The sequence below is a fragment of the Sciurus carolinensis genome, chromosome 6 (assembly GCF_902686445.1).
Source record: "Sciurus carolinensis chromosome 6, mSciCar1.2, whole genome shotgun sequence".
Taxonomy (NCBI): Eukaryota; Metazoa; Chordata; class Mammalia; order Rodentia; family Sciuridae; genus Sciurus; species Sciurus carolinensis.
In genome coordinates, this window is record NC_062218.1 from 94,018,426 (window position 1) to 94,045,293 (window position 26,868).

The 26,868-nt window shown below is 37.0% G+C and overlaps 1 protein-coding gene across 4 annotated transcripts in view; it reads right to left on the reverse strand.

Moving 5' to 3' along the window:
* Positions 1–388: 388 nt before the first annotated feature.
* Tmem232 (transmembrane protein 232) overlaps positions 389–26,868 on the reverse strand; it is a 266,848-nt gene continuing 240,368 nt past the window's right edge. For 2 of the 4 annotated variants that reach the window (XM_047555713.1, XM_047555717.1), the window contains 2 exons: positions 5,500–5,593; positions 389–970 (listed from right to left, as the gene is read on the reverse strand). In XM_047555713.1, the coding sequence (XP_047411669.1) occupies positions 740–970; positions 5,500–5,593 (325 nt within the window). In that variant the 3' untranslated portion in view covers positions 389–739. Of the gene's footprint in view, positions 971–5,499; positions 5,594–8,103; positions 8,156–26,868 lie in introns of all 4 variants that reach the window. The other 2 variants (XM_047555714.1, XM_047555716.1) reach the window with 2 other exon arrangements.

Genomic DNA, 26,868 nt, shown 5'->3' on the forward strand with positions numbered 1-26,868 from the left:
TTTCAGAAAGGGAATAGAAGGCACCACAGGAACCCCATTTCATTGCTATTACTCATAGATTGAGAGCTTCAGATGAAATATTCTTTAAAAATGACTACTGATAGGATGAATGTCTCCAATAGTTTATATTGCACTTTGCAGGATCATCTTAATCTATTGTCATAAACTCATCTGACAAAATAAAACCACTGCCACTCAGAGGTCTCTGCTGCCATTCATTAAAGATCAAGCCCATCTAAGGTGACCGACCCTTCCAGATTTGTTTTTGTATAGCAATTTAGCAAATTCAAGTTTCTGACATAGTGTTTAGTTACATGTTGACAATAAAATGCAAATATACATAGATGCCACAACTTCTTTTATTTGAATAATAGTGATTATAGGAGTGTAAGCAAATGCTCACTCTATTTTCAAGAAATAACTCTTATTCAGTGACTCATTAATTTGCAATTCATTTCCATCTTACAGTCCAATGAAACTCAACATTCTGGGAATGATTGATCTAGAATGCCATACTATCACAAGACAAGCATCAGTTGAGAAAAACATTAGCTAGAGAATTGGAAATTTTAACTGGAGAAATCACTTCACTCAACCGTGACTAAAAGTTGATTACCAACGTAAGACCAGGATATGACTATTGAACAGCTTGCACCAGGATGACAACTCTTTTCCCCAAAATGATCTCAGATTAATACAACAAATAATCCTAATGTGGACCTATCTTGGTCTCGTGTTATTAATTTGTGGGAAAGTGGACTCCATTTTTTTTGTGAGTCATTTTCTTCTCTAAAGAAATTGCTTCAGTCATTTGAGGAAGCTCATAAGGTTTGGTTTGCTTATGTAGTTTCTCTTCCCTTTTCCTCATAACTTCTTCAAAGTGATTCTTCTCTTCTAACTCTTTATCTTTGAGTTTTTTGGCCTCAACTATTGCCTCTTCTTTCCTTCGCAAATTCAGCTCCGTCTGCCACTGTTAGAGAGAAAACTTCATTTACATATAATTTCCATGGGGAAAAAATCAGTTTAGTTTCTTAAAATGAAGAATCTTATATACAATTTTCTTAGTTTTTATTTCCCACAGATGATCCTCAGGAATCTTACACTCCATCATACTAGGAAAATATACAAACCATCTATTAGAACTCATACAATTCCCACAAGAATAGAATTCCTTCTTAGGATTTCTTAAAGATAACAAATCATTTGAAAGAAGAGATAAAAGAGTTTTTTTTTAATATCCTAAAGGATTTTACTTTCTTCATCAATATTAATATTTACATGACAGCCGGGATCATATAATGAAAATAAAACTAATTGCAAAACAAACAAAATATAGAAAAAAATATAAGTGAGAGGTAAACTGTGACACTTTTCCGTATGAAACTGAAATGAAGTTAATGGTCAGGCAAGTGCTTACTCTGCAGTACACCACTTCTAGGGCATTCATCTCAACGGGCCCACTAGCAGCATATCACATCAAGAGTCTTAGGACTGAGTAATCAGTGTTGGCAGTTATGATGAAAAATCAATCAAACATCATCAGGACAATTTTTTTTTTCCTATCTTAATTCATTTTAGGAGGGAAATGGTTAAAAGAATGGTAAACCCTCTTTCAGACAAAAAAAGGTTCAGGGAAGAATGACTCAGCATGAAATGTTAGAAATGCCTAAGGACACTACCTACAGGGTGCTTTTAGTCACCCTCAGCTCATGCACATACACAAATGACCAGACTGAGCTAAGAAGCCTATAAATTAACTTACAGATTATTATGAGCATCAGGGCTTTGAATCGTGACTACTATTTGCCAACTAAGATGTACAGATAATAATGAGTAGTACTAAACTTTAGAGTCCATAGATATTATTCAGCCTTGCTGAAGGCCATATAATTCTATAAAATGCCAAAGTACTTGTAGTAGAATGACATTAGGGAGGAGGGATGGGACAGGGGAGAAGTATGGAATGAATTTGACAAAATAACACTATATGCTGTATAAATATACTGTAGTGAATACACCCATATATATATATATATATATATATATATATATATATATATTTGACAAAATAACACTATATGCTGTATAAACATTCATACAACATATAGTGTTATTTTGTCAAATATATATATATAAAGCATTAAAAGTGTTATTTTGTCATATATATATATATATATATATATATATATATAAAGTATTAAAAGTGATTAGATAAACAGAAAGAAGACCAGTAGAGTAGAGGAGGAAGGGGAATGGGGGAGGGAAAGGTGTAGAGACATGTTTAAGTAGCTCTAAGATGGCGGCTGGCGTTGGGCCAAGAGGTGGAGCATAATTAGTGTTAACAAGGTGTGATCAACAGATGCTCCTCTTTCTTAATTGGTACCATGGCACATGCTCCAACCGTGCTACTTAATCCTAAGCTGATTGGCTGCCTTAGTGTATATAAGACATTCTCTTCACCTGGGAGGAGATTGCAGGATGGAGAACTAAGCACACACCTCTAGGTCGTAGAATGAAGGACACAGTATGCAGGACGCACCACTAAGAAGCACCTCTGATAGAAAGCACCTCTAGCACGCACCTCTAAGAAGAAGCAGTAGAACTCTAAGAAATAGCTCCTCTGAAAGTGTAGTCTCTCTGAAAGCGTAGCACCTCTAAAATTAAGCAAAACCTCTCTTCCTCTAAGCAAAGTCTCTCTTCCTCTCAAAGTCTCTCCTCCTCTAAGCAAAGCCTCTCTTCCTCTATAAACTAGCGAACAAGCAAGTAAGCAAGAAAGCAGTCCACTAAAGAAAGATAATAGAAGTAGTTCATTCCCAGTTCACCTCCGATTCCTTCCCGTGTGATTGTTGCTGCTGGGGGCAACAGAAAGGAGCCACCAGGACTGAAATGGAGCAAATTAAATTTCATACATGTGTGATTATGTCAAACTGTTACATATAACTATAATGCACTAACTGAATCATTAAAAACTCAAAGCATAATGATATCATCACATACATTTATTATATTATATATCCCAGTTAGATTTGAGTGACATAAGAAATACAAATTATCAGAACTTACCTTGAGATTGCATCTACACAGTTAATACTCACATATTTGGTTTCTTAGAAACCTTTTTTTTTTTTTTTTTTTGCAGGAAATATATAGAACATTGAACATTGAAGCAAAACATCCAGAACATTCAGGCACAGGCTTAAATTCATGTTTTAGTTTAGTCTACAAGTTCTATGTATTCAAGAGTGACACATAATTCCTTCACATACATAAACTAAATAATAATCTGTTTAATAAAATTACCAATTTATGCTATGTAAGTAGTAGTTGGTTTAGTAATGACTGTTTCTATGGATAAAGATAACTGATGTACCTTGTATGCAGTATGTCAATGTACCTAACTCATACTTTGCTACTTACATTGTGAGAAATCCACAAAGGATTAAGTTTTAAGAACTATCAGTAAAATCAAAACTTTTGGTATCCAAAACATCATGTATAAATGAATTGATATATATGAAAGCTGCCAAGAAGGGGTACCATATTACTATTGTCCAAAAGGTCACCCTTCCTCTTTATTTCCTTCCTTGGAACTTGGCATGGCTGGAATTCACAATAACATCAAAATCTTTCATTTTATTAGGCCCAGAAAAGATAAAATTAATTTTTGTCTCAGCTGACCATGACTAGTAGATAAATCATTGTATTGTCTTGATTTGAATGTGCTTTATTATCCTCCATTATGGTAGCTAGGAGGAGGCGCAAATACTTGAACTTGTTGGGAAATGGAAGTACCAGTATTACCTTTATTCATCCCATGTACTCAGTGATTTGATCATGCTACAGAACTCCTGCACTACAAAAGGAACTTTAATATTTGCTGAACCAATAGGAATCTCCCTTATCTCTTGCATATTACGGACACTCACAAGTCAGTTGTCTTGTAGGGCAATTATACATGTAGGTGCAGGGATATGTTTTTGCTTCTTGTCAATATTACAGATCCCATCCTCTGGCCTCCAATTCTGGTAGAGACTATATACTAAGAACTTGAAGTGCCATGAAAAATGGGAAAGTGAATTTGGAGTCTGGAGGTCGGATTTTGTGCATAGACTCAATAATTCACTAACCTGAAAACTTTGGCCAAGTAACTGAACTGTGAACTAATTTATTCTTAATGACAAATGTTTTAGAGAGTTTTTGTGAAGATTAAACTAATTGGTAAAGTAAGAGCATTTTGAAAAGTGTGAAATACAAGTACAAATAACTATTTATACATCTGGAAGGAAATGATATGTCCATGAATACTTTAATAATATAATATTCAGAGACAATTTAAACTTTCCCAAATAAAATATAAAAAATATTAATTATTTTATTAGGTTACATATCAAACAACTGTGATCTTAGAAATTCTCAAGCACAGTTTCAGACAGGATTACTTTACCCTTCTTTAGCTATAATTTAAAATGTCCAATGGCAGCAATTACCTGGATAACGCTTATACCCTTGGAAGGAACAAAAGATGACAGTTGTTAGAAGCTATTTCCCAGCCTCTTTTCTGTCATTCAAAATATTTTCCTCTGTCTTACTAGGAAGCCTTAGGGACCATTAAATTTTTTGAGAATGCATCAAATAGATTATATATTGGTTTACAAATACTTTATTATTGAACAGTGGAACCATATTGTAACTCTCATTTGAACTCTAAGATATCAATCAGTCTCCAAACTCCAATATTTATCTTTATTGCTAGAGTGGCTTAAATATTTGCTATGTGGCATATAAAAATTTAATGCAACCAATAAATGACATAATTCCTTATTTTTTCTTGAGATAACTAAACAAAATGTGAAGAATTAATCTTGTAATATAATCAGAATCTGATAGATATTGAGCTACTGGTGATAAAATTAAACACATTTTCTATGTTATTGAATTCTTGTTGCATTCAAAGAAAACACAAAAATAAAGTCTCCTACTCCAGCTTTACTGATAAAAAAAAATGTAGGCACAAAATGACAGACTTTAGGTAAGCAATTGTCGGCTAAATATAGCACAATAAATTAAAATGTCTTATGTAATGGCCTTATATTGCTACTGCTTCTTTAATGCGTATTAAGAATGAAGTGATTAAAAGTCTTTCTAATCTGTCAAGGGTAAAGAATGGTCACTAAAAATTGAGTCAAATTTTTTTTGTTCTGTTATTAGAACTACACTGTAGAAGAAATCAGTGTTCAGTGCTCAATATTAGATTCTTGTCACAAGAAATCAGTACTAATTCAGGAAACAGGATTAGGTTAGTATTTCTCAAGTTTCCTGCACCCAGTGAAGGCACTGAGGTGTAGTATACCTCATGCATCTCACTACGCAGATAGCATTGTGAGATATGATCAATCATGACTCCATTTTAAATGCCACATACTAATATTTTCACCTCAGTACTACATTTTATAATTTTGAACACAGCTTTTGCTGCTGGTTTAAGACAGTCAATCTTACGTGATAGTCAACAATTTTTGCCAAGTCCTTATCCGCCTTGGTGAAGAAATCTGGATATGGAAACATGGGAAGTTCTGATAAAGAAGGACGTTCCCTTCAAAAAAGCACAAGAACAGAGCTTATGTTAGGGATAGGTATTTTTCCTACCCAGAAACAGAGTTCTAAGACATACTTCATGATTAAGCATTTGAATTCTACATTGTTAACATAAACTCCTTACTCTGTGTAGACTATTGTGTTAGCTTTTAGTTTCTGTGAGTCATCTGGGGTTAGCAAAATGAGCATGCTTGAGGGTACAGCATGAAACATAGAATGAAAACTAGATGATGATAAAAAGGCAATCTTTGCCTAGCAGGTGTAAATGCTATAGCTGATCAGGAGCAAATGAGATGCTGGACATGAAGGGTTTGAGGAAGTAGGGGTAGACTGTGTTCAGTCCATCCCTATACATTGCCCCACACCCTGGAAGTTCTGATGAAAGCCTGGGACTGGTAATGTGATCTAAGATACACTGAAACAATGATGTGATTTCAATGCTTCTTGTAGGTGTTTGTACTGCTAAGGGTGAAACTGTGGTCATTTGGCAACAGCATGACAAAATTATTGGAAATGCTAAGCTGGATCCCAAACTAAGGGAGATTTAGTGTCAAATTACCTGCACACTAAGGCATTATTAAAGTTATTATGAAGGAAAGGTGTGAGCCCAGAAAGAGGTAAACAATTAGATGATGGTAGAGGATGGTCCTGAGGGAGAGAAAGTGGACGTCAAGGACAGTCCTAGGGAGGGGCCTAAAGAGAGATAGTTCCTGAGAAATTTCCATATCCAAAACAGTTTGAATTTTAGTCTGGAATATCTGACATTAATGTTTTCCAATTTATTGCTTATACCATTCAGTGAGCTCTACATTCGTGACCCCCCTGTTCGTCCGTCCTGTTCCCTTGACAGCACCTGGTTCTATCGCTCTATACTGCTCTAAATGCTTCTCAAATTCCTCTATTTATCTTGCATGTCCACCAGCACTTCCCTGGGCCAAATCATCTTTTCTCACCTGGTCTAAGACTTCCCTCTTTTAAAATCCCTGCATCCACCATTCCTTACCTACTTTATTATTGTCTCCTCCTAGAAGTCAATTATTTTTCTAAAATACAAAATGTATCATATCAAACTCCTCCATCAGACTGTTGATATCTCCCCATTAACTTCAGGATTAAGAGCACATTTGTTAAGAAAGCCTAAAACATACTACTGTGCATTTGTTAAAGTAGTTAAGTATGGTTTCTCCAGACTTATTTCTCTCTCTGCCTCTGGGTTTATGTGCCCTAGCACAAGGCTTTCCTGTAGTTGCTGCCATCTACCTTGCTTCTCCACAGTATTTCTTGTTGGCACATGCTGTGGACACTCTCCAGTTCCTCTCCCTTCACCCTCCATCCATGCTGCAGAGCTTATTAATGACTGCTCAACCCTCAGCTCTCAGTTCAAGGCCACCAACGTAGCTCTCCACCCATCCTGGACCTTTCTTTCATTTTCCTTACCTGAACTGTAATTCTACATTTGTCCTGTGCCTGGGTGAATTTTGTGTTTTCTTGACTAGAAACATGACCACAGAAACTTTCACCTTTTTGGGGACCACTGTCTCCTTAGTGTGCAACACAGTGCCACCTGTCACTCACTGAATGCTGTCCTGTTTGCTGAATGGCTGATGGAAACATAAAACCTATAATAAGCTTCAACCCTCGATTTTTTCAAGCCATCACTAACAGTTTATCCCACAACACTGTTGTGTCAGCAGAGTAGTATTGGATACAGCAAGAGGACTGAGAGGACAGCAGTCTCGGGAGATGAGCTCAGAGTGGAGTCAACAGGAAGAGTTCAAAGGAAAACAATTGAAGTAACAGGTGATCATAGAAAATGGAGCCTTCTCCCAGTCTATAATATTCAGGAAATGTTATGAGAAGAAGATTGAGCTTCTCACTATATGCTGAACCAGGTCTTTCACCATTCTTTTAAAACTAAAGAAAAATGTGAGCCTAGAAAGCTGGGGATTTGAGGACATGGAGGGGCTAATGTTGGGGTTAACTATATTCATTTTAATGAAATATAGGCATTTCTAATATTCAAAGAATTATGGCAAATGTTGCAAAAAGAAAAATAAGACATAATCTTAAAATCATTTAAAGGTTAAAAGAATTCAAGCAAGTTGCCTAAAATTCCTTTTTGAAGAATGTGTTCAATTAAAAAAAAAATGCAGATAACATAATGTTAAAAGACCTTTAAAAAGTAAAATTAAATAAATATGCATATGCACCTGTGATTTCTAGTTATTTCTTTTGAATTGTTTGTACCAAAAAAGAAAAAAAAAATGCATGGATAATTATAATGCAAGAAAATATGAGGAATAAGACAGATAAATATTCAGTACTATAAACAAACAAATATAAAGGGGTTAAGCACATGGGCTCTGCACCCAGACATATATTAAAGCAAATTTTGGTTCCTTCAGTTAGTGGTACATCATCCTTAATGTGGAAGAATAACAGTCCCTACCTTATGATATTACAAAGAGATAAATCAAACACTAAACAAGTTTTAGCTCTCATACTTACCATCATCATTATAAACATAATGCAGAGGAAGAAGCCATAACTTCGGTTGACACTATCAATTATGGGAAAAGGGAATAAGGAGAAGACAATTCTGATAGCTTTAAAATGAGTTGTAGAAATTTGATAAGTTAAATAGCAAGTGAAAGAGGGAGACTTCCAAAAACATGGTGTTTATTTTCCTAGAGTTGCTTTAACAACCACAAACTGGAAGGCTTAAACCAACAGAAATTCATTTTCTTATAGTTCTGGAGGCCAAAAATCCTAAATCAAGGTGTTGTCAGAGTTCGTTTCTCTAGAGGCTCTGGAGGAGAATCCATTTCTTGCCTCTCCCTTAGCTTCTGATGAATGTTGGCAAATCTTGGCTTGTGGATACATGTTCTCATCTCTGTCTCTGTATTTAATTCCTTTTCTTTCTGGGGCTCAGTCCTCTCCTTTTCCATGTCTTATAAAGATCCCTCTTATAAGAATGTACCCCAGTACCGCAAAAAAAATAAATAAAACAATGTAGGGATGCTGCCATTGATTTAAGGCCTACATGATTAAGACTGGCTTACCATTCACCTCCGTTGTACTAGATTGAGTCCTTTGGGCTATAGACCCTTTCCCTTTTCTTAAGGCATTTACTTAGAAAAATTTCAATTTTAAATTCTCCCTTAACCCTTTGAAATATAAATCTCCTCCCAGAAATGTCTTTCTCAAGGACCTGGAGCCGTTCTTTGAAAAGCAATTACCAAAGATGATAGCTCTCATTTCCCAGTTGACTTGACAATTTGCGAGTAATCACAATGGCCAGTCTTCTCTCAAGGCTCTCTTGCACTAGGTCACCGTAGCACTCTACAATTCTCTTGCCTTTGCTTCACAAGAGTTGAGTTTAATCTCTCTCCCCTATTTGCAACAGCCATATGTAAAATCCTCTCTGTTTAGTGCATACAGTGCAATTTTCTTTCACCCACTATAATCTAGGATGATCTTATCTTGAGACTCCTACATTATTTGTATTGACAAAGATCTTTCTTCAAAATAAGATCACATTCATAGGCACAGGGCATTAAGATTTGGCCTTATTCTTTGGAGAACACAGTTCAGCCCATTATAGACTGTGACAAAGGCTCGTTTGGGGAAAAGTAGGTGACTGATGCAAGAACTTTGGAGGGAAGAGGGAGTAATTAATTTATTCACTTATTCATTCATTTAATCCAACATTTATTGTAAGAGGAATGTTGTTATAAGAAATAGGAAGAAAAAAAGGAAACCTGAGCTATGACCCTCCAAGAATTTGAAGTTCACATGAAAGGAGTATAAAATCAGACATCTACAGTACATTGGGAAACTTATAAAACAGTAAAATAGGGTTATTTGGAGTACAAAGGTGGGCAGGTGGCACAATTTAGTAAGAGAGAACTTCATAGATGGATTATGCATGATTGTCCCAGTTGTTGCAATAGAATTATGATGAGATTGATAAAAAGACACATTTTGACATGTTCAGTTTCTTTAATATATCAAGGATGAGAAATGTACAGAGGTATTTACCAAAGAAAGTGGGGAAAATGACATAGTTCCTTATGCAGAGTTGAGGATTTTCAAGTCTCCAAAACTCTCCTGAGGACATACAGGTACAGAGCATCCCATCAGGTGGGAGGTGTTCCCTAAGAGCCTGTGGCATGCACTGGTCTCAAGACTCTACGCCTATGCCTCACACTCTGACCTAAGATTCAGTGTTGAAGCATCAATTAAGTAGATAAAATATTGCTGTTATCTCAGACAAACTATATTATCTATTGTAATTTTCCAATGAGGGAAAGATACTGTATCAATTAAACAAAGCACAGAACTCCACCAGTTGGAGGACCTACATTTGAATGAATACAAACCTGAATATTACACAAATGGGATTTTCATTTGTCAATATATAAAGCAACAGACCTATGATCCTATAGATGACAATCAACGTAAGAGCTAAGAATTATCTGATTAAATTTGTTTAAAACTACTGATGACCCACTGAAGCAGCTAGAACTTAAAGGACCCAAATCTCAGAGAAAGAAACCATAGGAAAGCAAATAATATCAGGCAAGTTATGCTTCTCCCTAGGGCATTTCCCTATTTATTGTATGGAGTAAAAGTGAAAAGTCCAGGCGGAGGGATTTTTATTAGAAGCAGAGAAGCCATCAGAGCATTTGGCAATCTCACAGTGTTGGAGAGGCAAAACTTAAGAGCCTGGAGCTGCCGGGGTACCCAGACTTGAGTGATCAAGTTCAAGAGAAGTGAGTGCCACACGTGTCACTAGGTTTCCCCTCGAGGGGTTTGCTGGATTATTAACTCAAGAAGTCTGAGAAGCTAAGAAAAGGGGTCACTGACAAGCAGAGTGATTTTTCAGAAAATTGATAGTAGTGAGGAACACAAAATTTGGAATTCAAAATCTACAAAATTGGCTTTCATTTCAGAGTCCTGAAAAATTTAGATCCTGAAGTTACATTTTCTCAGACATAGATTGAAATTAAAAGTCATAATATCTTTGAGTCAGTTCATCCACTGGTTGGATGAAAATGCTCTGAAATCAAGTTACAAAGCAAAAAATGGTACATCCTATCTGGAGGCATAGAGCATGAGTTTGACTTATCATTTCTGTAAACAAGTTTCAACGTTCAATAAATCATGGTTAGACATGGAAGACTCATATGTGGTTATGAATAGGAACTTTAGAATAACTATAATACACATATTTAAATAAGTGATAAGACCGACAGATTCAATGGAAAGCTGGAAGTTATTTTACAAATTAATAGAGGAATTCTATAATTGAGAAAAAAAGCAGAAGTGAAAAACAAAATTTAAAATTCAATAAGGGATGTAATGGCAGGCTGAGAATAGAAAAAAGATTAGTGAACTGAAAGACAGGAAAAAATATAAATTTCTAGGCTCAAACAAGCAGATATATATAAAGTGTTAGGAGTGTCAAAAAGACATATATGAAAATACTCAAAGTAGTATCGTAATAGCACAAAACTGGAAACAACCCAGACATTTACCAATAGTCAAAGGATAATTTGTCATTGATTCATTAAATGGAAATAATTGAAACATAATAAATGAATGAACTCCAGCTAGATGCAAACATACAGCATAATTAAAATCCACAAACAACTTGTGGAAGAAAACTTACAGTGGAATTTTATTTACAAATATCCAAAACCATATAAAACCACACAATGCAAGTTTAAGGATGCATACACTTGTGTAACACATTAAAGTAAAACAAAGGAATAATTTACAAAATTCAGGATAGCAGCTCTTTTTTGCAATAAAGAAAAAGCCCAGTAATTAGGGGAGGATATTGAGAAAGTTTCTAGTTTTAGGCATATTCACCTCTTGGGCTGGGTGATGAAAATTTTGGTGCTACCTTTATTTTATCATTAGTACTGTTGTTACTAAACTTAAAAATGCACATTATATGCTTCTTGTATATATTACACATTTAACAATAAAAAGAGAAGTAAAAAGCACATTTTTGCATAAATGAATCATGATCTGGAGCAGCAGTCTGCCTTTTGTTATAAAGCAAGAGTTACAAAGACACTTTCATATGGTAATTTGGTAAATATGGATTAAAGATCTTTAAGGGCAAAATATGGTTATGACAAAAGCCAAATAGGCTGACCCTATACTGGGCTTACTGCTTGGGCCTGGAGAGGACCAGTACTCGTTACCTAAGGAGTATTTCAGCTGCTGTCACCCAAACCATCCCCAAGAATGTGATGAGCTGTTTGCTGGGAGGCTGGTAACTCTGGAGGTTTCCTTGGATAAGGTGGCATCTCTGTTCAGCCAGGGCAGTGACAACAGAACTGAGCACCACTCTCATTCCTAGGTTTCTCCATGAGGGCTCTGGGTCTATCTTATCCAAACAGATTTCGTCCTCTTCTCTTTTCTCAGCCTCTTCTTTTTCTGCAGCACCAGGGGCCTGTTCTCTTTCTCCAGGTCTGTTTAGTGCTGTGTCATTGTCCTCTGAATGCCTTTGTTCTGCTTGACCAGGTTTGGGCTGTGCCTCCCCAGAGAGACAGACATGGGCAAGGCCTACTATGTCTTAAGATGTCCCTTTTCTCTGGACCCTCAGGTTCCACCACTTCCATGATCCCAGTGCAGAGATCCCTAACAAATAGGCCTTTTTTTTTTTCCCTCCAGTAAAGTAGATTTTTTTCCTCTTTGCTTAACATTGTTCACTTTAATATCATTCACCGTCTATAGTGCTTTTTCATTTCCTACAGTGTTTGCCCATATTTTCCTAATGATTTAGGTTACTAAGGAAAAATAAAAACAGTTAGTTGTGTATCACGTATTTGCTTTCCTTAAGCGGAATTTACATAAACCAAGATCAGAAATCTGAACTCAAACTGACCAGAACTTTGCCAAAGCTTTGAAAACCTGTGAGCATGTCACCTGTCACTCCTCCACAACTCAGTTCAGGAAACTCAATTTATCCTTAACAAAATTAGATCTTAAGTAGAACTGCCTGTTAATTCTTTAATAGCATTTTCCCCAATTTAATTCATTATTCTTAGGAACTATGATTCATCCTGAAAATATATTTTTCTTTTTCCTTTTCTTTTTGGTACCAGGGATTGAATTCAGGGGTACTAGAACACTGAGCCACATCCCCAGCCCTATTTTGTATTTTATTTAGAAACAGGATCTCACTGAGTTGCTTAGCACTTTGCTTTTGCTGAGGCTGCTTTTGAACTTGAGATCCTCCTGTCTCGGCCTCCTGAGACACTGGGATTACAGGCATACACCACCGCACCTGGCAAAATAGATTTTTCAAATCCTTAGCAATACACTTGATGATAACTTTAACACTCAGAACCCCACCTACTCAAATTTAATATTTCAAAAATCTTTAAAAGAAGAGTTTAAGCCTAGGGTAGTGGTTCATGTCTGTAATCCCAAGGGACTCAGGAGGCAGGAGAATCTCAAAATCAAGGCAAGCCTGAAGAATTTAGCAAGAGAGGAGGTTAAAAAGTACATGACTTTTATGGATATATGAAGGGAAGATTTTTATCTTAATAAAACAATTTTGTTTTGCATTTGGGAAACCTGATTGATAAAAGTAGTAAATCATACCTGAGTGTACTTTCATCACTCTGTACTTATTGAAACCTAATTATCTTGCTCAAATCATAACTGTTTATGTAAGACAATTTTTTTTTTTTTGTACCAGGGTTTAAACCTAGGGGTGCTTAACTACTGAGCCTCATCCACAGACCATTTTTTATATTTTATTTTGAGACAAGGTTTCACTAAGTTGCTTAGTGCCTCACTAAATTTCTGAGACTGTCTGAATTTGTAAACCTCTTGTCTCAGCCTCCTGAACCACCAGAATTACAGGCATGTGCCATGGCCTGGCTGAAGAACAAGATTCAAAGTACAAATATTTACAAGACAGTTAAATGGAGCTAAAAAATCTAACATCAAATCTGTCTCTTTGGCAACTTTTTAAAAGCAGGTTAATTTAAAAAAAAAAAAAGAGCTCATTCTGAACTATTATTTTTACCATTACTTGTTCCCACATTAACAGTATTTTGTAACTAGTTAACTGATCTTTTTTAGAAATGTAATTCCTATATTTAGAACTTTTCAGAGATATAGTTCACTAGTGAGAGTCACCACATTGTTCTGCTCTCACCCCTCCCCTCCAACTTCTCTAGCTGGGCACTGATCTCATTTCTGCCTAGCATGAGAAACTGTCAGTCAAAGGGAGACTCTGGGGTCCTTGAGCTTCTAACATTCCCAATGATGATGTCCCAGGGGCTCTGTCTCAGACATTGGCTTCCACAGTTTCAGTCTCAATTTTCTTTGCCAGCCAGACTATTGATCCAGTGGTTTCCATATATAGTTTCTGTTAAAAAGTTTCAGGTATCACTTTCATATTGATTACAGCCTACAGAAGCAATTTAGCTACACATAGTCATGGATTTTCAAATTTTATGTTCTGAGTCAAAATATCCAGTGAACCAGTTCCATTGAAACAAGTTTTTCCGTATTCCCAAACATAAAATTTTGTAGTCCTGGGCCATGCATAGTCTGCTGCCACCTAACATTACAGATTTACCTTCTATTGCAGTTTACTGACAATCTCTTAAATCAATTTATTCATTAGAGTCTGGGGTCTTTTCACTAATTCCTTTGTAGACACTAATTTCTGTGATTATGGCAATAGGATTGTGATGTGATTGAAGTCCAAAACATGTCAGGAGACACAGTAAAGGGATGTTATGCAGATGATTTGACACAGAGAAGAATTAACTTGTCACCAGCAGAGGTGTGGCTCCAGAAACACCTCAAACTAACCTGGAAGGATGTGCAGGAGTTAGCGTAGAGTTACTGAGAAATGATGACTTAAGTGAGTAGCTGTATCAAGTGTCCTTCAAGGGACAAAACTGGGTGGAGAACAGGGGATTATTTTCATTTTGAATACATTGAATTTCAGAGTCTTCTTACATCCATTGGAACTGGTTTTTTAACTGGGCTTGCTGTGTTGCTGTCATCCTTAGGATACTCCCCACCTCGGCTCCCTGTGGGACCACTGCTTTCTATACCCAATATGCTCCAGTTTCTGATTTATTTCCTCATTCTGGGGAACACATTCTTAAGATACTTCCTCAGACATAGTGAATAAAAAGTAAATAACGTGAAGCCTGGTATATTTGAGGATGTCTTTTTTCTACTATAACATTTGATAGATTAAGATTTAAACATATTCAGGAATCATTTATTATATGAACTGTCCAAATTGCAGAACAGATTTAGATAAATTTTATATGAAATGTTGTTACCTATATTCCAAACATTATACTGAATAACAAGGAATACTTATAATTCTATTGAGGATATTAGTGTCCCTCAGTGTACTGAGGCAATTTCTCCAATGTATTCTTGCTTCTGGTGCTGATTTTGCGTAGTCCAATACCATCCAGATTCTCAGGCATTTATAGTATTCAGCTTGTTCTCTCTGGAGCTATATTGTTTAACATATTTATTGCTAATTTTCTCAATAGACAGATGCAGAAATCTCAATTAGCAAAACAAATGTGTGCTTCTTGCTCACAAAAGTCAGGTAGTTTAATAGGAGCTCTCCTCCACCCAACGGTCCAGGAACCCAGTCCCATTTCATCTTGTAACGCCACTACAACAATGTAGTGGCATTCAGGTTCACTTTAATCAAGAAAGAAAGGTGTGAAGGAAATATATTAATTCTTAACTGTTTTGCTACAGAAATGTCATGCCGCATAATTCTAATCCCAGGTTTCTAAACATTGACCAGGTTGGTATTTGGGTAAGATATTGCTTTGTCATGGGAATTATCCTGTGCATTGTAAGATATTTAGTGACATTTCTGGTCTCCTTCCCCTATGTGTCAGTAACATGCTCCACTGTGATGACCAAAGTCGTCTATAAATACTGTCAAGGTCTTCTGGTAGGCAAAATTACCCTACTGGAAGACCACAACTCTAACCCAATGTCAAGGAAGTATCCTGAACAAATGAATGAAGCATAGGAAATGTGTTATGATTGCCAGTGATCTCTGCAATGGGAAGTTTTAAGTTTTCCCTTTCCTTACCTTTGCCATTTTCATAAGAAAGTATGTGGCAGAGATTTCCACCATGGCTCCGGATAATTGTTGCCTCCTCCTGTCCATGCTCATGTCATTCCATCTCCTTGAGTATGGACTGGGCAAAGAACTTGCATCTAACACACAGGCTATGATCACGGGGATGAAATGTCATTTCCACCATTAAGTGTGACTTCTGTCTTATTAGTAAACACTTTTTTCTTTCTTGGCATTTATGCTTTGGTAAATCAAGTTGCCAAACAGGAGAGGCCCAAAGCAAGGGAATGAGGATGGTCTTAGATATGTAAGAGTCAATACATATCTAAGGTTCTCGAACAATTCACAAGGAAATAAATCCTGCCAATCATTTACAAGTGGTCTTGGAAGGTGGGTCTTTCACAGTTTTCCTTCAGAGGAGATGCTAACCTTAGTCAACATGTTCATTGCCAACACATGGGAGATCTCTAGGCAATGAACCTAGTCAAGCCATGTCAGGATTCCTGACTCACTGAAACTGTGAGATGATAAATGGATGTTTTTTGTATGTGCCACATATTATGGTTATTTCTGACATAATTACTTTGTAATTAATACAAAATACCTTATAGTAAATTTATTTTTGAGTACTATTTGGGTCCCTTAAATGTGCATTTGTCTGTAGTTCCTCAAATTAAAAAAAAATCATCGATTTTTTTAAAAAAACTCTTTGATCTTTTCTCTTCTTTCTTCTTTGTTTTTTGAAATTCCCTTAATTTTAGTAGACCTCTGGAACTGTCTCTCACTTTACTTACTTTCTTGTTCTCATTTCCTTTCTCTTTGTCTTCAATTTTATCTTCCAAACCTTCTGTTGAATTTTTAATTTCTACTATTATGTTTTTAAATTTGTACTAACTTTTTCTTTTTATCCTTATACTATTCATTTTTAAACCCTTCATTTTTCATGGATGAAAAAATGTTTCATTTATTTCTCAGAGGATAATAATTATAGATATTTTTAGACATTTCTTCTGTCCTGCTCTGTTTTAGTTTTCTCTGAGTGCTTTTTGCATTTTCTTTATTTGGGTCCTTGTCTATTATATTGGAGTCATTTTGTTCAAATACTTGGTGAGTCTTATTGCTCTATTAATATTTTAACAATTTTAGTAAGGTATAATCAACACACATAAAATTGCACATGTTTAAAATACATAATTTGATAGTTTTTACATATACATACTCATGGAATTATCATCATATTCCAGCAAATTAAGATAACCTTAGCACCCCCTGCCAATTTCTTCATGTCCCTTATTACTTGTTTGTGTTTAAGAATAAAATGCTCAAAACACAATTGAAAGCTCTGACTGGGTTGCTGGGCATGTTGAAAAATGGCTCTCATTATGGAGTGATTGGGTAGTGATTATATTAGTTACATATTGCTGTATAACAAATTGCTCCATAATTGGCAGCTTAAAGCAACGAACATTTATCTTCTCATGATTTTTCTGGGTCAGGGATTTGAGCGTGGTTACTTTTCAGGGTCTCTCACAGAGTAGAAGCTGAAGCGTTTTCAGGGACCTAATACATCTCAAAGCTCACCCTTGGAATATCCACTCACAAATGTATTCGCAGGGCTACTAGAAAGCCTCCTGTCCTTGCTGGTTATTGGTCAGAGACATCAGTTTCTTGACACTTGGGTCTTTCTTAGGACAACTCAAAATACAGCAACTGGTTTCCTTCAGAGTGACTGAATGAAAAAGTTAGAGAGGGTCCCCAAGTCAGAAGCCACAGACATTTTATAAACTAATCTTGGAAGTGGTTTCTCATCATTTCTGCCATATTCTATTCATTAGAAACAAAGTGTTAAGTTCACACCATACTTGATGAAAGAGATTCCACAGGTCTTTAACATACAAAAGCCAAGGCTCATTGGAGTCCTACTACAAGAGGGAAGCCATTTTCTTGGGCAACCCCCAAAAACAGCATCTGTAGCTTTTTCTCTTGTGCTGGAATCAGATAGACAATCTCCTGCCTGCGATGTGTCACTGTGGACTGTAGGGTGAGAAGGGAAGGGTGAATGTGAAAGTGCCAAACAATGAAAGTAGGGGTTTTGTTCCCTATGAATTCTTTTACCTTTATTCAACATAACATCCTTGGAGTCTTTGAAGGTTTTTAAAGAGTAAAATAGTATGATCTGAATTCAGTTTCAAAATGATTACTCTGACAGTTGTACAGATTGAGCAAGAAATACTGAGAAATGTGGGACCATTTTTGAGCCAACTGAAATAGACAGTGGCAGTGAGTATGAGAGATTGGAAGAGTGGTCTTACTCGAGGAACAGTTGGTTTCCATAGCAACCATATAGATTTGGGGAAGGGGAAATAGGGAGATCTAAGCGATGCTGCCTTTTTCCTCTTTTTCTGCCAATAAAAGATTTCAATGTTGCTAGTTTAAAGGAATTAATAGTATAAACTTCCCACTTCAGGCTAAACTACCAAGAAGGCCTGAATGTGACTAGCCTCTAGCATTTTACTCCAAATGTTCTCAAATATGAAATTTATGTCACACTGACATGTTTCTGTGATTGTGAGGTACATTAAAATTATTTGGTGTTAATAGTAAGAAGAATCAAAGTCTGGAAATTATCCACTTTTATAAAATATATTATTCTGGGCTTATTTTATCCCTATAATAATAATCTCACTCCCATTCTTTATAATAAGGTGCTTGAATAGAATTTGATCAATAGAGCTGCAACCAGTATGTGGAAAAATGAGGTATAACACAGAATCTATAATTTCTATGTGGCAATCTTAAGTAATCTAAGAGTTATAGAAACTAGAGTTAAGGATTCACTAGTACTCTTTAAACAGAAATAGGGGTAATGCTTTTCAGATTTCAGAATCTGAAAGCAGGCAGCCCTCCCTCTAAATTGTTTTGCTCCAAAGGGCAACATAGGTACAAGCAACATGGCTGATCACTGGCAGCATGAAATGGGTTTCTTTTTCCCTTCATCAGTTCTCCTATATTTTTAGTTAGTCTTTGCAGGTTATTAAAATGTTTTTTAAAAAAATAGAAAAAATTGGTAGAGATTATATTTCATCCTAGAAAGGGTGCTTACCGCAAATAAGATTCTTTTGAGGAGAAAAGGAGAAACTTGGAAAGATTGGAAGGGCCCTGTTTTCTAAAGAGAGTAAGAAAAAAACAACACTTTTCAGAGATGTGAGATCCAGACAAAATGGAGAGGGAAAAAAAAAAGTCACATCCCAACACATCTACATTAGACAAAAACCTGCTGGAGACCAGAACTAAGCTGGGCACTTCGGTTAGCTTTATGCCACCTGCTGCAGATCTAAGTAGGGGCTTCAAGTAGCATGCAAATGTATAGAGAGGGACACAAACACAATTGTAAATCACAACTATAGTCAAGTGCCAGTCCTTCACAAAGCTTATTTCAATACCTGGAAAGTAGAAGAAAAACTTCAGATAATCTCTAAATCACTCAATGCAAGAACATTGATATAACACCTCACATGTCCAGGAGAAAACAGACTTTTAAAAGTTACTTACTGGGTTTTCAAGATGGCGGACTGGGGGCGGCTGCATTTCACGTTGCTCCAGGACGCAAGATTCAAAAGAGGAGATAGTGAGAGACTTGGGACCAACTCAAAGCCGCTGGGTGAGTCTCTCCCATTGGGGAGGCGTCCCGGATGGGGCGGTAGCTCCGGAACACAGGGAACTTTGTGAAGTAGAGTTGCTCGGCGAGACGCCCCTCCCCCCACTGGAGCGGTAAATACGGACAACTGGGATCATCGTAGAGGAGGCGGCTCAGCCCAGCGTTTGGACTCAGAGCAACCACTGGGGCTCCGGACGGCTGCCTGAGGAGGAGCTGCGTGGCGAGCTGTTTAGACCCAGAACGACCGCTTCTGAACACTGGGGGGTTGCCCAGAGGAAGAGGAGAAGCGCGGCGGGTTGCTTGGTCTAGGAGTGACTGCATCAGAGCCACAGTCGGTTGCCTGAGGAGGAGCTGCGTGGCGAGCTGTTTGAACTCAGAGCAAGCGCTCCTGAACCCCGGGGGGTTGCCCGGAGGAAGAGGAGAAGTGTGGCAGTTCGCTTGGTCTAGAAGTGACGGCATCAGAGCCACAGGCGGTTGCCAGAGGAGGAGGCGAGTGGTGAGTTGATTGGACTAAAAGCGACCGCTCCTGAACACCGGTGTCCTGCCTGGAGGAGGAGCGTGGTGGGTCACTTGGTCTTGGAGCCACCGCTCCTGAACACCCGGGGGGCTACCCCAAGGAGGAAGAGGAGGAACAGGGCGGGTCACTTGGACTTGGAGTGACTGCCTAGGGCTGCAGGCGGTTGGCGGGAGGAGGAGACACGAAGTGAGTTGCTTGGACTCCTAGTGACTGCGTCGGAAACCCAGCCGCTGTCCGGAGGAGGAGGTGTGTGGCGGGTCTCTGGGTATCAGAGCTATTGTACGGGGCACCAGGTGGCGGCTCAGAGGAGGGGCCACATACCAGGCGATTAGGTGCAGAGCAGGGTCCCAGGTGCTAGGTGGCTTCTTGGTGGAAGAGCCGCACAGAGACAAGCTGAGGGGTGGAGTGAAGTTTCCAGGACTGCGGGCAGATTCTCTGGGAGAGGCAGCCTAAGGAGACTCGCCTGCGAAGGGTGAGGCTCCCAGGCCCAGGAGGTAGGTCCGGGCCCCTGGGAACGTTGCAGAGGAAGACAGCCCAGCCCAGGCGGTAGTTGTAGATTGAGGGGAAGCTCTAGGAGGGGAACTGATCAGCAAGACGTCCCCACCGAGTGAGACTTCCCTGCCGGGTGAGGTTTTCCCACAGGGACGGTAAAACCAGAGACACAGGCACAAACAGGCCTTGCCTCAGCCCGCAGCCTAGTTCCCCATGGGATGACCATTGGTCAACAAGTGGAGGCACCTCTGCCCACTAGCAGGGAATATACGCCACCTGAGGGACACCACCCCTAGAGAGGCAGCTTCTTCGTGCTCCGCATTATCAACTTCCTCCAAGACTTCAGGCTACTGAAGGATAAGAGGGGATATACTAGCAATCTTCAGGGACATTATAAGTTGATATAGGAAATCTGCAATATCTTAATGACCCACTGATTCCTGAACAATATGAGAAAACAAGGGAAGAAAATGCCCCAAACAAATCTAGATGTTACATCAATAAAATCCAACGACAGCATGGCAGAAGAAATGACAGAAAGGGAATTCAGAATGTACATAATTAAAATGATTAGGGAAGCAAACGATGAGATGAAAGAGCAAATGCAGGCATTGAATGATGAGATGAAAGAGCAAATGCAGGCATTGAATGATGAGATGAAAGAGCAAATGCAGGCATTGAATGATAGCACCAATCGACAGTTAAAAGAGCAAATACAGGAAGCAAAAGATCATTTCAATAAAGAGTTAGAGATATTGAAAAAAAAACAAACAGAAATCCTTGAAATGAAGGAAACAATAAACCAAATTAAGAACTCCATAGAAAGCATAACCAATAGGATAGAACACCTGGAAGACAGAACTTCAGATATTGAAGACAAAATATTTAACCTCAAAAGCAAAGTTGAACAAACAGAGAAGATAGTAAGAAATCATGAACAGAATCTGCAAGAACTATGGGATATCATGAAAAGGTCAAATTTGAGAATTATTGGGATTGAGGAAGGCTTAGGGAAACAAACCAAAGGAATGAACAATCTATTCAATGAAATAATATCAGAAAATTTCCCAAATCTGAAGAATGAAATGGAAAATCAAGTACAAGAGCTTATAGGACTCCAAAAACACAAAATTACAACAGACCCACACCAAGGCACATTATAATGAAAATACCGAACATACAAAATAAAGACAGAATTTTAAAGGCTGTGAGAGAAAAGAACCAAATTACATTCAGGGGGAAACCAATACAGATATCAGCAGATTTTTCAATCCAGACCCTAAAAGCTAGAAGGAACTGGAACAACATTTTTCAAGCTCTGAAAGAAAATGGATGCCAACCAAGAATCTTATACCCAGCAAAACTTACCTTCAAATTTGAGGATGAAATAAAATCATTCCATGATAAACAAAAGCTAAAAGAATTTCCAAAAAGAAAGCCAGCATTACAGAACATCCTCAGCAAAATATTTCATGAGGAAGAGATAAAAAACAAAGAAGCATATCAGCAAAGGGAGGAATTACCCTAAAGGAACTGTCAAATAAAGGAGGAACCAAGATGTGTCAAAAAATAAATAAATAAATAAATAAATAAATAAATAAATAAATAAATAAAATTTTAAATATGAACAAATGACCAGGAATACAAATCATATCTCAATAATAACCCTGAATGTTAATGGCCTGAATTCATCAATCAAAAGACATAGACTGGCAGATTGGATTAAAAAGAAAGATCCAATAATATGTTGCCTGCAAGAGACTCACCTCATAGAAAGAGATACCCATAGACTAAAGGTGAAAGGATGGGGAAAAATATACCATGCACATGGACTCAGCAAAAAAGCTGGAGTATCCATCCTCATTTCAGATAATGTGGACTTCAAGCCAATGTTAGTCAGAAGGGATAAAGAAGGACATTTCATACTGCTTAAGGGAACCATAAATCAGCAAGATATAACAATCAAAAACATCTATGCCCCAAACAGTGGCTCATCCATGTATGTTAAACAAATCCTTCTCAATTTTAGAAACCAAATAGACCATAACACAATAATACTAGGTGATTTTAACACGCCTCTCTCACCACTGCACAGATCTTCCAAACAAAAATTGAACAGAGAAACCATAGATCTCAATAACACAATCAATAATTTAGACTTAACAGACATTTATAGAATATACCATCCAACCAAGAGCGAATACACTTTCTTCTCAGCAGCACATGGATCCTTCTCTAAAATAGACCATATATTATGCCACAAAGCTAATGTCAGCAAATACAAGAAGATAGAGACACTACCTTGTATTCTATCAGATCATAATGGATTGAAGTTAGAAATAAATGAAAGAGTAAAAAACAGAAACTACTCCAACACCTGGAGATTAAACAATATGCTATTATATGTTGAATGGATAACAGAAGATATTAGGAAGGAAATTAAAAAATTCTTAGAGGTAAACGAGAACAAAGAAACATCATATCAAAATCTCTGGGACACTATGAAAGCAGTACTTAGAGGAAGATTTATTTCCTGGAGCACATTTAATAAAAGAAGTAAAACTCAAAAAATAAACGACCTAACACTACAACTCAAAGCCCTAGAAAAAGAAGAACAAACCAAGACCAAAAGTAGTAGGAGACAGGAAATAGTTAAACTCAGAGCTGAAATCAACGAAATTGAAACAAAAGAAACAATACAAAAAATTGACAAAATAAATAGTTGGTTCTTCGAAAAAATAAACAAAATTGACAAACCATTAGCCACACTAACAAAGAGAAGACGAGAGAAAACCCAAATCACTAAAATTCAGAATGAACAAGGAAATATCACAACAGACACGACTGAAATACAAAACATAATTAGAAGCTATTTTGAAAATCTATACTCCACCAAAATAGAAAATTTTGAAGACATCAACAGGTTTCTAGAGACATATGAATTGCCTAAACTGAACGAGGAGGACATACACAATTTAAATAGACCAATTTCAAGTAATGAAATAGAAGAAGTCATCAAAAGCCTACCAACAAAGAAAAGTCCAGGACCAGATGGTTTCTCAGCCGAGTTCTACAAAACCTTTAAAGAAGAGCTCATTCCAATACTTCTCAAAGTATTCCATAAAATAGAAGAGGAGGGAACCCTCCCAAACTCATTCTATGAAGCCAATATTACCCTGATACCTAAACCAGACAGAGACACATCGAGGAAAGAAAATTTCAGACCAATATCCTTAATGAACATCGATGCAAAAATTCTCAACAAAATTTTAGCAAATCGCATACGAAAACATATTAAAAAGATAGTGCACCATGATCAAGTGGGTTTCATCCCAGGGATGCAAGGTTGGTTCAACATCAGGAAATCAATAAATGTCATTCACCATATCAATAGACTTAAAGTCAAGAATCACATGATTATTTCGATAGATGCAGAAAAAGCATTTGATAAAATACAGCACTCCTTCATGCTCAAAACACTAGAAAAAATAGGGATAGTGGGAACATTCCTTAACATTGTAAAGGCCATCTATGCTAAGCCCATGGCTAATATCATTCTAAATGGTGAAAAACTGAAAGCATTCCCTCTAAAAACTGGAACAAGGCAGGGATGACCTCTTTCACCACTTCTATTCAATATCGTCCTTGAAACTCTAGCCAGAGCAATTAGACAGACCAAAGAAATTAAAGGGATACGAATAGGAAAAGAAGAACTCAAACTATCCCTATTTGCTGATGATATGATTGTATACTTAGAGGAACCAGGAAATTCCACCAGAAAACTTTTAGATCTCATAAGTGAATTCAGTAAAGTAGCAGGATATAAGATCAATGCACATAAATCTAAGGCATTTTTATACATAAGCGATGAATCTTCAGAAAGAGAAATCAGGAAAACTACCCCATTCACAATAGCTTTGAAAAAAATAAAATACTTGGGAATCAATCTCACAAAAGAGGTGAAAGACCTCTACAATGAGAACTACAGAACACTAAAGAAAGAAATTCAAGAAAACCTTAGAAGATGGAAAGATCTCCCATGTTCTTGGATAGGAAGAATTAATATTGTCAAAATGGCCATACTACCAAAAGTGCTATGCAGATTCAATGCAATTCCAATTAAAATCCCAATGATGTACCTTGCAGAAATAGAGCAAGCAATTATGAAATTCATCTGGAAGAATAAAAAACCCAGAATAGCTAAAGCAATCCTTGGCAGAAAGAGTGAAGCAGGGGGTATCGCAATACCAGATCTTCAACTCTACTACAAAGCAATAGTAACAAAAACAGCATGGTATTGGTACCAAAATAGAAAGGTGGATCAATGGTACAGAATAGAGGACACGGACACAAACCCAAATAAATACAATTTTCTCATACTAGACAAAGGGGCCAAAAATATGCAATGGAGAAAAGATAGCCTCTTCAACAAATGGTGCTGGGAGAATTGGAAATCCATATGCAACAGAATGAAACTAAACCCATATCTCTCACCATGCACGAAACTAAACTCAAAATGGATTAAGGATCTCGGAATTAGACCAGAGACCTTGCATCTTATAGAAGAAAAAGTAGGTCCAGAGCTTCAACATGTCGGCTTAGGACCAGACTTCCTCAACAGGACTCCAATAGCACAAGAAATAAAAGCAAGAATCAATAACTGGGATAGATTCAAACTAAAAAGCTTTCTCTCAGCAAAGGAAACTATCAGCAATGCGAAGAAAGAGCCTACAGAGTGGGAGAAAATCTTTGCCAATCATACTTCAGATAGAGCGCTAATCTCCAGAATCTATAAAGAACTCAAAAAACTCTACACCAAGAATGCAAATAATCCAATTGACAAATGGGCTAAGGAAATGAATAGACACTTCACAGAAGAAGATATACAAGCAATCAACAAACATATGGAAAAATGTTCAACATCTCTAGTAATAAGAGAAATGCAAATCAAAACCACCCTAAGATTCCATCTCACCCCAATTAGAATGGCGATTATCAAGAATACAAGCAACAACAGGTGCTGGCGAGGATGTGGGGAGAAAGGTACACTCATGCATTGCTGGTGGGGCTGCAAATTAGTGCAGCCACTCTGGAAAGCAGTGTGGAGACTCCTTAGAAAACTTGGAATGGAACCACCATATGACCCAGCTATCCCACTCCTTGGCCTATACCCAAAGGACTTAAAATCAGCATATTACAGAGATACAGCCACATCAATGTTCATAGCTGCTCAGTTCACAATAGCCAGATTGTGGAATCAACCTAGATGTCCTTCAATTGATGAATGGATAAAGAAAATGTGGTATATATATATATAATGGAATATTACTCAGCCATAAAGAATGATAAAATTATGGTATTTGCAGGCAAATGGATGAAACTGGAGAATATCATGCTAAGTGAGATAAGCCAATCTCAAAAAACCAATGGACGAATGATATCGCTAATAAGTGGATGATGACACATAATGGGGGGTGGGAGAGGTTGGTGTTAGGGTTAGAGTTAGGGTTAGGGAGGGGGGCAAGAATGGAGGAAGGAAGGACTGTATAGAGGGAAAAGAGGGGTGGGAGGGGTGGGGGGGAAGGGGAAAAATATAACAGAATGAATCAAACAACATTACCCTATGTAAATTTATGATTACACAAATGGTATGCCTTTACGCCATGTACAAACAGAGAAACAACATGTATCCTATTTGTTTACAATAAAAAAAAAGACAAAATAAAAAATAAAATAAAAAAAATAAAAGTTACTTACTGCAGCAAACTGGAGTTGTGGCTCAGTGGTTTAGCACTTTCCCAGCACATGTGAGGTCCTGGGGTCAATCCTCAGCACCACATAAAAATAAATAAATAAAATAAAGGTATTCTGTCAACATACAACTAAAATGTGTATTTAAAAAATAAGTTACTGCAGGATTGGAAAGAAGGTACAGAAAACTCATACATGGTACACTCAACAGGATGTAAAACATAATCTATAAAATGGAGAAGAAAGTCATAAAAAGACAAAATTCAGGAAAAAAAGGTAGGAAATGAGGAAGAAGGGTATGAAAACAAAAAGTGCCACTGTGACGGTTTTAAAATAGAAACAGAAAAGACTGTGAAAACCGAATATGTTGAATGAATTACCAATCTGAGAAACTTTTCAGAGTTCAGAGGAAGGTATGAATTAAAAATAGAGGGAAAAGAATTAACTAATGTGGGATAAAGAGCTGTTAAACAACCTAAGTATTATTAATTACAAAAACCTAAACATTAGAATAGAGGTGATATTAAAAGAAGTGATCTCAGAAAACTTGTTGAACTCAAAAATGACCCATTAGGTGTCTTGAAATAATACACCAGTTCAAAAGAAGAAAAGAATATGCAAAAAAATTTAAAGACAAAAACAAAATTCTACAATTAGTGAGATAGAAAAATAATTAAATGGAAATAGTTGTGTAAGCATGAGTAAAATAAGCCTTGAATCTCTCTCTTTTAATATAAAATGGTA